The 12,834-nt window shown below is 41.4% G+C and overlaps 2 protein-coding genes across 2 annotated transcripts; one reads left to right on the forward strand and one right to left on the reverse strand.

Moving 5' to 3' along the window:
• Positions 1-2,425: 2,425 nt before the first annotated feature.
• Positions 2,426-3,930, forward strand: DFJ58DRAFT_846835 (uncharacterized protein; the record flags this gene model as incomplete). Its single annotated transcript, XM_041393364.1, has 6 exons — positions 2,426-2,673; positions 2,784-2,843; positions 2,929-2,959; positions 3,113-3,157; positions 3,508-3,654; positions 3,874-3,930. 6 exons carry the CDS (start codon positions 2,426-2,428, stop codon positions 3,928-3,930), a joined length of 588 nt encoding a protein of 195 aa, XP_041237170.1.
• Positions 3,931-9,088: 5,158 nt separating this feature from the next.
• On the reverse strand, positions 9,089-9,379 carry DFJ58DRAFT_669453 (uncharacterized protein; the record flags this gene model as incomplete). Its single annotated transcript, XM_041382787.1, has 1 exon — positions 9,089-9,379. A coding segment is annotated over one exon (291 nt), but the record flags the coding sequence as incomplete, so codon positions are not given.
• Positions 9,380-12,834: the final 3,455 nt, after the last annotated feature.

Here is a 12,834-nt window from a genome sequence, read left to right on the forward strand (position 1 = left end):
AAAATTTTATGCTATAAGTGTAGTGCCAGGAAACTCCAGCATGCACAAATATGCACAAATCATTCAATAGAGAATAGGAAATATGTACATAGTGCGTATAACAAGAATATGCCCAACCCTGATTAGATCTACAAATGGCTTGTGTGCTGCACAGACTCCACATCAGCGAAGTAACCTATATACGTTATTGTCTGATTGTAATGCTTTGATGACCAATTAGCTAAATTAAACATAACAACATTTATAGACACATTTTGAATTTCTGGCAGCCAATTTAAACTAAGTAATGCACTATGCATTAGTATACCAATAGCCTATTCCAGATTCATACGCCTGAGGTATCTGGTGGCCCTCAGATGCCTTTCCTACTTCTGCTTATCTGGCATAATATGCCATTGAAGAGTTAGTGCATGGTTGAACTCATAAGCAAGTTTCGTGCCCTCCTAAGCAGTCTTTGACTCTCACTCCGGTGTCTTTGGCATGTTTTACCTGCCAAGGGCAGTATTGCTTTCTTAGTTGTCCTTTCTCAGACCAAGAGAATGTGCATAGGCTCAAAAGTACCAACAAGTGCAGCAAGTAGCTTGGCTTCATGGTGATCTGCGATATGGAACATGATTTGGATTGTACTTGGTTGTGAATGTAGTACATACAGGAAAGCACTACTAACAAGTTCTTTGGTAAGACTATATCTGTTGAATGTGCTTCTGCTTTTTCATTTGTCCTTCAATCTGCTAGTCTGTCCCTTCTAGCCATGATCTAATGTACTCATCAGACAACAATTGCTGCATCAGCATATGATCAACTACCAAAATGGTATGTAGCTGTATTTAGTACACCAATAACAAGTTCTTATCTTAAAGACCTTTCAGAGGACTGGGGCCCCAATATTTCCCAGCATCTGTGGGAGAGTCTGCCAGTCCAAGCTCAAGCCGAATAAAGAGATCTAGAAACTGTCAGCTTCATTTGGCCAACACATGGATCAAAAGTCATCAAGATATAGTGTCACATATGCCATCTGAAAACTGCACTAAATAGTGAAAGAGCTTAACTAATCCAAAAGGAAATATACTTACTGGCTGAGCAGAAGAAAGAACTGGTACAGAAAGAGGCCAAACTAAAGCAGTTGAAGGGGAAGTATTCAAAAGGTCACTGAGACACACTAATTATTGTAACAATCAGCCTATAATATACTGTTTTAAGTTAAAGCAACCTACTCATACAATAATAATGAATGCTGGTTATAATCAATGATCTCCTGCATGAAGAGAGTTAGTTGAATATATCAGAACCTACTTGGCTAAACAAACTACCTACCGAACTCAACAACAATGTTTGCACTTTAATATGCTTTGCGAGTTAAATGCAGCTTATAAGTCATCTTTTGTGTAGCAGTTTACATATCAGTATCATACTGCATGAAAGAACTCAATGCATGGAGTTAAGACAAGAAGTCAAGCCTTCTTGCACAACTAAAATGGATTGTTAAAAATATCCACTAGGACTCCTGGAACCAGGGCCATATATGTAAGTTGACTTGTGTGAGAAACAGTTTGCTTTCTATATGAGAATCTACAATGACATGTAAGTCTACAATTTTGTAGTTGTTCACACCAGGGTAATAGTCAGAAGTATTGATTTGCTCAAAAGTAGATGTACTTAGGATGAGTTCAAAGTCTGCATCATGAGAGTCCATAGACATGGTATTAGATGCAAACAAGCTAGAAGGTGCACAGAGAGAGGTACTACTCTCCTTGTCATGCTAATCACCATCTTGAAACACTTCAAGATCATATTAAAATTTAACACTACAATCCAAAGATAAAACATAACTCAACCTAGGGACGACCTAGGAAGGTCAGAAAGTGATGTAAATAGTGAAAGAAATGTGAGGAATGATACCATAAGTATATATAGAGATAAACACATATGAAAGTGTATACAGAGGTGAATAATCATATAACTAACAACATTTACATTAGCTTCAAAATACAGACCTTATTACTTCCCATTCTGTAATGTATAATTTCCAAAATGTCTTTTCTAGCCAGATCTCCTCATTGTTACAATTTTCATTGAGCAGCTGCAAAACCAATAAGACCACCTTTCAGATGGTGGTCTTTTCTGTCTCATCTGTAACCATGTTTCTCTTGAGAACGGTGGTTAATTACCCAAGCCCTTTGTGGTTGTTATGAAGGCTTTTCTTGTTGTAGCTCATGGTGACACCATTTGTCCAGTGCTGGCTTTACTGCTTGTCAATATTTGCATTGAACATGCTCTGATCACTGGCTGTGCCAGACTCCATGGCATATGTCACTTTTCCCATTGGACTGAATTTTCGTTCAAGTTGCTGTTTGTAGCAAATGATACAGGAGTCCAGAGCATCACATCATAAAGAGTCCATGTCACAGTCTAAGCACCAAGAATGATGGCCAGAGGTCAAAGTCAAACGCCAAAGTCGAGTACTTACATCCAGTTGCCAAAGATCAAATCTCCTGAGGCCCAAGTTTTCTCTCAGGTCCATGTTGTCTTGGGGTGGGGCACACTTTCTTCTGAACGCTGCATTCCATTTGGCTTAGATTTCCTCCATGGTCAGCTTGGATACTGGAGAAGTCGCATATTCTTCCTTGTTTGGTTCATGTTTGGAAGCATCTGGGGCCTGGATGAAGATATACTGTCAGTAAATGGGTAGAGTCCACTACATCTTGAAATTTGGTTTCCTGTTGAAAGCTCAATAAGTCACCAAGATCAGATTGCACTAACTTGGAATGTGACATGCTTGACAGTGGGTATGACACAATGGTGTTTCCCTCAGGTTGGCACTGTCTGACTAATTGGAAGTGCCTGTAAGTGCCGCTAAATGTTAATCTGGGCATAACTCACTCAGGTAATTATTGACCTATCACTGGAAATTATGTCGACCGTTCTCAGTATTTTTGCCATCATCTTGCAATTCACCAAAGTCAGTGGGAACAGGTTGTTAGGTGCAACCCCTTGCTGCCTTTCATGACTTGGATTTAATATGGATGTAATGATGATAAAAGACCACCTTTGGTTTTGATTTCGAGGGTTTGTTATGCCCCTTTCATTTCTCATAGTTGCGATGATTTTGCAGATATTGCAGAAGAAACTCTTTGACAGGCCAGTGTGCTTGAATTTGGTGAGATATGGTATTTGTGACATAAAACCCCATACCTTCTCCATTATAAAAGCCAAGACCATTGGTGACTAATACTGAATTGCGGTGTTGAGATGGAGGCCATTGTTCTTGATGATCTTTCTCACCTTGTACTTTCATAAAATAATACACTGAGATGAATGGACACCATGATGGTAACTCACCTGTATTGAATTATATGTAGCATCCTCCCCGTTGAGGTGCATACCATTGAACTATCCAGGGGTTATTGACATAGAAATCATCACATGATTGCATCTTCACCATTGCGGTCACTTTCAAAGTGTCACCTTAAGCTTGCCTCCTTCACTCCCTCATCGTCCAATTCAAAGATGCCAGAAATGCACGTGTCATCTGCTGCAGCATTAGGGGACAAAGGTGACAAAGCCTTCCTGGTATTGTCCCAAAGCACCAGCAATGAGTTTACCCGCGATGAGCCAGTAGTCATTTTTGCGAAAGTTTATGTGATGATGTTGACAGTAATATATCTAATGATGACTGCCGTCCTCGCAGCAGAATTTGAAGGCGTGTCCTACATGACTGTGATATTAATTTGAGCTGACTATATGCATGTGCCAGCTCTATGGGAGACCAAGATGAAGAAATGCAATGATAAAATCATACAGGCATTGAATCATGATCTGGACCTTGAGATTCATAGTCTCGATCCTCAATTTTTTATGGTCTTGTCTTCATAGTTCTACCAGTTCCAGAATAAGGAAACCAAGATTGTTGGCATCCTCCGCGACATGTAGGAGATCATGTTCTGGTGCAAACCTGTCTGCTTAATGCTGATGCGCAATAAAAGGGAGACCATTCATGAGAATTTCTTGGAAAAATATGCAATTTTAGAAGATGGGAAGCAGAGCATTATGGTAGCCATGGCTGAAAACCATGCAGAACTCGTAGTCTGTCCTTCTGTGCTAATAACATACTATTTCAATGAATAAAATCTGTTTACAGCCTCTAGCTATAAAGCACCACCAAGAAACAATCAGCCTTGGACACCAGGTCAAGGATGACCAACTAAAATGGATGGAGCTGGTCAAAGGCGCTTATCAGCATATGCTTCTTTTGGTTGAATCTCCTGCTGTTTAACAGCTAACCTTCGTCTCTGACAAACAGGCTCAAGAGACCTCACACAGAAGCTTGAGAGTGTGCATTTTGATTCCTGAATGATGCCAACACTGAAATTTACATGATTGTCATGATGAGCAGACTTGGGACATGAAATCAGAAAATCAAAGTACTTCTGACATAGATCACATTGCTAGTATAGTAACAGTACATGCAATGATTGTTAGTTATATGATTATTCACCTCTACAGTATGCTTTCCTATGTGTTTTATCTCTATATACTTACAGTATCATTACTCACATTTCTCTGACTATTTACATGACTTCCTGACCTCCGTAGGACGTCCCTAGGTCGAGTTATTCCTTACCTTTGGATTGTAGCTTGTCTATTTACATTTGTTTACCAAACATCGCCCATATCCTAGAGTCCAGTGCTCCCTGTCTCTTTGGCAACTTACTCTGGACTCTAGGTACTGTATACTCTTACTATACTCCAATACATTGGCAACTTACTCTGGACTGTAGTCCTGATCATATCTGGTCACTTATTAGCCTCTAGAAGCAGCCCACTTCATTCCCATCTTAACAATGATTTCCCTGGTAGCATGTAAAATATTGAGGGAGAAATGGTTGCCATGGAAGGTGACATTGACATATGCTATGTCAAAAGTGGTTGGATCTGCATTTTCATGTCGATCAGCAAGACTCATACCACAAATAGCTATTGCCTGCAGTCCAGCTTATTTTGCTCTGGTTTCTAGTCATGATTCAGATGTAAAATGCAACACTGCAGCGTACTACGCTGATGTGATATTGGGAATCATCTCAAAGGGAGTCAGACGTGATCCCAGTCCTAACATTGTGAGGAGCTTATGATCATATTGACTTGATGATGTCATGTCAGTCAGTGTCACTCCTATAGGGAACAGCTACTGCCGGCAGTCAAACTTACTTTTCCCACTCGTTTCATGAATTCGACTTCCAAATGTACTATCATACGAGCATTCAATCTTATGTGGAGGGTCAGATGTGCGACCAAAACTCCCTCATCTGTACTTCAATTAAGCTTGACTTGCAAGACAATCAGCATTTGAGACAAAAGTTCAAAATACTCAGGTGTTCATACCTTGGGACAATGCAACCACTGTAGGCAGCAAAACACATTGGTATTCAACAAGTTGAAAGTAACATTTTTCAGTGTAAAAAGATTGAACCGCAAAACAAGACAGACCAAAGTCCCAGTGCCACAAGTCAGGCAGTTGTATTGGCAGGTACATTTTGATCCTATTCACATAGTATGCATTGATGTTAGTTATTGAGTCAGTCTGGCAGACTGGGCAGGTGATTTGCCAGATCCTAAACATTGAACACTTGTACATATATTTTCTAAAAGGTATGTTCAAACATTGAAGCTTCAGTATTAAAGTCCAAAATTATAACTCCAACTCTACTAGGTGGCCTTCGATAAAGCCTCAGGCCTCAGTACTCAGTACTCCCTGCTCACTGTGCATTATGCACTTTTTTTGTTGCCCCTGGGTCATGGGACTGTCATATGCCTGTCTGAGACTGTGCATCTGATCCTGCTCATAGACTAACTCGTGAAATCTTCAATCATTGGTCTCTGTGCAGTCCACCCTTTTGATGGAACACCCACAATTCAACACAATCAGACCGGAATTCACAAGCCTTGGTTCTCTGTTACAATGTGACCAGGATGATTTTTAGCATGAATCTGAATTTGCACCAGGACTACATAGAGAAGTGGAGACATCGTATCTGGGGAGGGTTGGGGGAGCAACCAAGGTGTGTTTTCCCATGACCCGCTTCATCTGCGCCATCTATTCTACCTCTGCTAGTCTTCGACCTGCAAAAGACAGCCATCTGCACTATCCATTCCACCTCTACTAGTCATTGAGCTGCAAAAGACAGCAAAATCTCCAATTTCATTCTAGGCAATGCCAGTTCCAGCTCCTGCCATCCTTTCCTCGCTGGCCTCATGTCTCTCTCCTTTGTATCTCATTACTCACATTTCAATTTTGCATACATCAGTTGTCTATGTCTGTTTAACAGGAGTTATACATGATATGTATGTACTCATCAATCCAAGTTGCTCTGTTGACTTGTCTGCATGCGTGACTGTGCTGTGATATATTCATGTGCCCTAAGGAATGAGACTAGCAACTCTACATTGGAGTCAAGTTAACGCAATAATGAACCATCGACAAAGTCACTACAGTGAGGGCCTATGGGTCTTCATGCAATCTAAAACAGTTTGCACACAGTTAATAACACCTCAGTCATGTTGACCCTCCGGGACTCTTTAATGAGCTTCAAGTTGGACTCTGTAATCAAATCCTTGGCTTTGATGATGAGGTTTGCTGCGTCAACATGGATTGCTGGCTCTTAAAGCACTCACTTCAAGAATAACTTCTCTTGACCTGATACATGAACCTTCACTCAAAAATGAATCTATCAAAATTAGAGACTTCATTCAAGTTGTGAGGAGAGAGTACCTTAAAAAGTCCGGCATTAGCAAATGGGTTACTCCAGGAGGGATCGTGGTATAGTTCCAGGATGCCATCCTTCTAGTGATAATTGAGCATGACTTCAAGTCACCCCTCATCAAAGTTGCTGCCTCTGCAATCTACTGTATACACATCCCCCCTACCCTGTGAAGTTCATGTCATCAAGCCAGGAGACTGCATCAGTATGGCCTATGGGCCTTAGTATCTAGTAATGGGGGTCATGCATTATATATTATATCATTTACAGCCTTCTTATAATTGGTAACATGACATTCATACCAGGAGTCCCACTTGTTGTATTGCAATTGCATATTGATGTCAAAATGATGTTGAGTTGTGTTTCACATAGTATCTTTATACAAAGCAGGTACAAGCATACTTCAGTAGTCACAAGAGGAATCCCAGGATGTTGAGTAGAATTATTGCAAGGGAGACATTGATTTGCATAGGTATAAAATCATATAGACCTTGCAAAGATGTCTTAGATGTATCAGCAGTGGTCTACACAGGCAGGAATATATTAACATAAACCCTATACAGTTGATACCATAAATTGCTAGCAAAGCAATAGGAAAAGTTAGAAATCAGGAAAGTTCACTTATGTTGGGCGTCACATGTCCTGTCAACTTATGCCTGCTAAGGAATTGAATTATGGTTGTAATTCCTGTTGGTGTGGTGTGAGAGCATTGCATTATGTGAAGTTGACATATTTGCCTTCTGCAAATTTCTTTCTTTCTTTTATAACATTACCTTTCTTCTACTTGGACTATGTAACCTCCATTCATCATGAGAGATGCTTAGGAAGAGAATGAGTCTATATAGTTTATGCAGGAGCTGGAGAATGGCCTTGATCTGTGTAGCTCCTTTTTTGACCTATCATTACTATGAAATCCAGGAAAATTGAATATTGCACTATTTCCTTCATACCCCCAGGTCCAGTCCTGAAGATCCTACACCAGGCCATAGATTACACTATATTGAAGATATAGCTGCAGAAAACCCTATGTAGGTATGCAGGTATGCAACTATGAGCATGTCCTAAGGGTGCCCATCAATAATTTGAGTAAAGGGCACATCTAGGATGAGCTAATGTATTTGAGCAATTGGGGTGCTGAGATTGTGTTATAGTTGAAGCAGTAGAAGTATTGTCTGCAGAAACAGTATGGGAGCCTGTATTGGACAAACATAAATGACCTTCAAGATGTATTATGATTTTGACTAAGAATTCAACTTTACATCAATCACTGTGAATCCTTGTTAGTACATACTTATTCTAAAATAGCTATGTAGTAAACTAAGGTGAGACCAAAGGCTAACAAACTGAACAAATTTGTCTTCACTTTGGACTATGACTTTGGAACTTAAGCTACAGTGTTGTTTTAGCTTATTTACAAGCCCTTGATTTTGTTCTTGCATTTGTATTTTGAGTTTTAAATGAGTTCTCTTATATTTTTATCCTTACTGCTGACATTAAGGCTAGTATACTCTGAGATGAGCTAGAATGTCAACCACTCAGCAGAATCCATGTTTTCTGTGAAGACAACTTAAATTTCACTTCTATTCAATTTAGAGAGGAGGTATGGTATGTATCCCTACAAGCATCATTGGAGTACTGGTATGAAGCTGTTTTCTTGTTCTTATTAGTGATGATTCTGTACTGACTGAATGATTACAGCACTCCAAGGATTCTTTTTGTTATTTCTTTCAATTACACCCATCAGCTTTATAAAGGGTTAGTGCAAGCTTTCTTTTGCACTCTAGAGTACTTCTGGGCTCTGTAGTAGGTTGTGGTTCTGCAGATGGAGCACATGTGACATGTATCATGCTTAGATGTGGTACATCCTTTGTCTATCTGCCATGCAGTACAGATCTGCTTTTTGTTCTTGGTCTATAGGCCCTTTCTGATGTGCTAGGAGAAGGTCCTGTGCTGCCCATTCTAAGTATGGGTGGTTATACATTTGACAGTGCAGAGTGGGTTTCTATTGAAGCAAATTGTGCAATATGGAAGTGAGCCAGAAGTAAAATACAATTGATTATATGTAGCAAAAGGTAGAAATGAGTTAACAAGTTGATAGGAGGTAAGAAAAGTTAATTATGGAATCAATAATGTGACTGACCTAGATAGCCATTGCTATTTTCTTGTTCTTCTCTTACTTCTGCCAAAAAGTCTTGGTTGATTTCTCTGAGACCCCATCCTTGCAACATTTCTACTGTAAGGTGCCATTTTCAGCATTGTTGCACTTGGTAATGGAGTAAAGCTTGCTGTATTTGGTCTGGTGCATGACACTAGTGATGATTATGCAGTGCAATTCAAAACTGAATGTGCATGTTAATGCAGTCATGTGAGTCTTGTACCTTTATCATGGTGATCATACAAGATCCAGCTTCATTGAATTCTTCCCATGTTGGGTTTTCATCTTTGATGATGGCTGAGGCACTGGGATCATTTACCATAGTGGCTGGGACCCAGGTGTGTGGACCATTAGCTTTAGGAAGCATAATGATAGCATCTGGCTCTCCAACTAGGACTGTGACTTTAGCATTGCTTAATCTTTTATTAGTAAAATAATGAAGTTTGCAGAACTTTCCTGCTTTTAGTTTCCCTATGACATATATGGCAGGAATAATACTAGGGTCTAAAAGGACTTTTTTTGTGCTGAATAAATGTGTATTTGTACTTGTTCTTCTTTCTTTCCTCTAGACATGCTGCTTCCTCTTCAACATAGATTAGCTGTAGACAATGTTCATCATCTTTTTGCTCTCATTGATCTTTAGTCATCCACAACCTTTTTGCTCATAGATGCTCTATGAAACAAGCAACCAATTCTTAAAAATGATTATGGCATTATTTTACAGGAGGACATCAGTCCCTAGCTATTACATTAACAATATAGTATCTACAGATATCCTCTATCCACTGATCAGTCACGGAAAGAAAGGAAAGGTCATAGCCTACTACCTGCTATCTAGCCTTACTGCAGAGCAGATGTAAAGACAGAAGACATTCATACTGCCCATATAAATAGAGATGTAAAGAGAGGAAAAAGTACAGATGCCTTCTATATAAATTGAATGTTCTCACCCTTAGAAAACAGTTTATGGCTCATGGCAATTGAATATATGGATTCTTTCACTGAAAGGATCTGAATGATGTAGTAAGTATTGGAAAAGTTTGAAAGAAGAATTGGAAGTGCAAAAACAATATGAGCTAGATAAACTCCTTGAAATAGTGTCATATACCATATTCCCGGGTACAGATCCAAAGATCCGGATCTCAGATCCAATCCAGATCCAATGGACATATCCGTTGTCCGGTCCAAAGATCCGATCTGATTCTTATTTCATTTCCGAACGCGCTATGGCTCCTATGAATGGTTGGTGATGCCGGAAGGTCTCACTAACGCTCCAGCAGCATTCCAGCGCTTTGTCAATAGCGTGTTTGCTGATATGCTGGATGTATGCGTTATCGTATATCTGGACGACATCCTCATCTATTCCCATGACCTTGCGTCCCACAAGCAAAACGTCCGAGAAGTTACTCCGTCGACTCCGTAAACATCGTCTCTATGCCAAACCCGAAAAATGCGAATTCCATTCCACTTCCGTTGAATATCTCGGATATCTCCTATCTCCAGACGGCTTAACTATGTCGTCCGATAAGATCCAAGCTATTACTGACTGGCCGGAACCTCGGAAAGTCAAGGATATCCAATCCTTCCTCGGATTCGCAAATTTCTATAGACGGTTTATATTCAACTACTCGGATATCGTGGTTCCGTTAACACGGCTTACACGCAAGGATGCTCCGTGGAAGGACTCATCAGGCTTTACAGCCATCCTCGTTATCATAGATCGTTTATCCAAACAAGCAATATTTGTTCCGACTCACGATACCATTACCTCTCCGGATCTCGCTCGTCTATTCCTACTTCATGTGTTTTCCAAGCACGGAGTTCCGTCCCATGTCACCTCAGATCGCGGTACAGAGTTTGTATCCCACTTCTTCCGATCCTTAGGAAAAGCATTGGATATGGTCCTCCACTTCACATCCGGATATCATCCGGAAGGGGATGGACAAACCGAGCGTGCCAACCAAACCCTGGAACAATACCTTCGGATATATTGCAATTATCAACAGGACAACTGGTCGGAACTACTTCCCTTAGCAGAATTTGCCTACAATAACGCTCCAAGTGCTACTACCGGAGTATCGCCTTTCTTTGCTAATAAGGGTTATCATCCGAACATATCTGTCCATCCGGAACGCGATCTATCCTCCATCCGCGCTCGCGACTATGCTATAGACCTCGACGACCTTCACCAATTCCTTAGAGAAGAAATGGCTCACGCCCAAGAAAGATATCAAGGACCTGCGGACGCTAAACGGAAACCTGCTCCGGATATCAATATCGGAGACCAAGTCTTTGTCAAGGCTAAGTACTTCCGGTCCACTCGTCCGTCTAAGAAACTCTCGGAAAAGAATCTAGGTCCGTTTGAAGTCATATCCCGTCCGGGTACCCATTCCTTTACCATCCGACTTCCCGAATCCATGAAATCCGTCCACCCCGTCTTCCATGTCTCACAGCTAGAACCATCCGTTCCGAACACAATTCCCAATCGGATCCAGCCTCCTCCACCTCCGGTCGAAGTCGACGGAGAACCAGAATATGAGATATCCGAAATCCTAGACTCTAAGCTGGACCGTCGTAGAAGACAATGCCAACTCTTATACCTCGTCTGATGGTCTGGATACGAAGGAACAGACGAAGAGACTTCATGGCTACTAGCCACGGAACTCGGAAACGCGTCCGATCTAGTCTCGGATTTCCACACTGCATATCCAGACAAACCCGGTCCTATTGCTATACAATGAATATACAAAGCGGATATACAAGTACATTAGTAGCAGAGAAGGCAGATCCAAAAATCCTCAGCCATCCATCTCCATGTCACCACCCGATCCGGATCCGGATTCATCAACGTCCTTGTCAGTGGCCTCAGAACGAGCCGCCTCGGTAATCCGTATTCCATTCCGGATCCCCTCAAGAAGGATGGTCTGGAACTCCCTCTGCTGCTCCAAAAACGCCTCCAAGTTAGTATTCATCCGCTCTATAGCAGTCCTACTCCCTTCCGCCGCTCCGATGCTCTGCTGGAGCAATCCGTTGGTCCGAGCCAGTTCCGCTACAATGCTATTAGCGGCCGCAACCCAGGCCTGATCATCATACTCCACTTCCACCTCATCCGCTACTACCGTCTTCATATCCGGATCCGTATATCTGTCAGAATCCGAACTCAGCAACTTCTCCCATCAGCTTCTCCATTGTCTCGCACTCATACCATCCGTTCCGGATCGCTGATTCTTGTGCCTCTAGGGATCGGCCCTAAGGGGGGGATACTGTCATATACCATATATCTGGTTACAGATCCGATGATCTGGATCTCAGATCCGATCCAGATCCGATGAACATATCCATCGTCCGGTCCACAGATCCGCCTTGATTCTTATTTCATTTCCTGTTCATATAACTCTAACTATCGTTCATCTCCTTTCGGTATTCCTGTACACCGGTATACCGGTTATCCTTTACTTCCGCTTTGCTTACTGATCCGCTATGCTTACTGATCCGCTACACTTACGAATCCGCTTTTACTTGTACTTCATTCCCGGTTCATGATTCGTGATCCATCCAACTTACCAATACGCTCCACTTAGACTTTGCTTATACTTTCGTACATAGCCTCGCACCTTTGCTTATTGATCATTCCGTTAGCTATCCGTAGTATATAAACCTTTGTATATGCGCTGTAGTAGATCAGTTCGAATATCATCTTAGATTGCACTCATTCCGTCTGGACTCTGAGTCCCTCCGTTATCCATCCGGACTTGAGTACGCTACTCTTGTCTACTCCGAGACTTAGGATAGATTCCTATAGTCTACATATCCGCCTCTGTCTTCGGGCAGTCCTCACCCGTTAGTTTCTAGTCCGGATCCAATCCGGATTGGCCGTTACTCTATACACGCGATACTTTAGCTCTCTGAAATGAGGGGCAAGAC

The sequence above is a fragment of the Suillus subalutaceus genome (assembly GCF_016647625.1).
Source record: "Suillus subalutaceus strain FC151 chromosome Unknown DFJ58scaffold_189, whole genome shotgun sequence".
Classification (NCBI taxonomy): Eukaryota; Fungi; Basidiomycota; class Agaricomycetes; order Boletales; family Suillaceae; genus Suillus; species Suillus subalutaceus.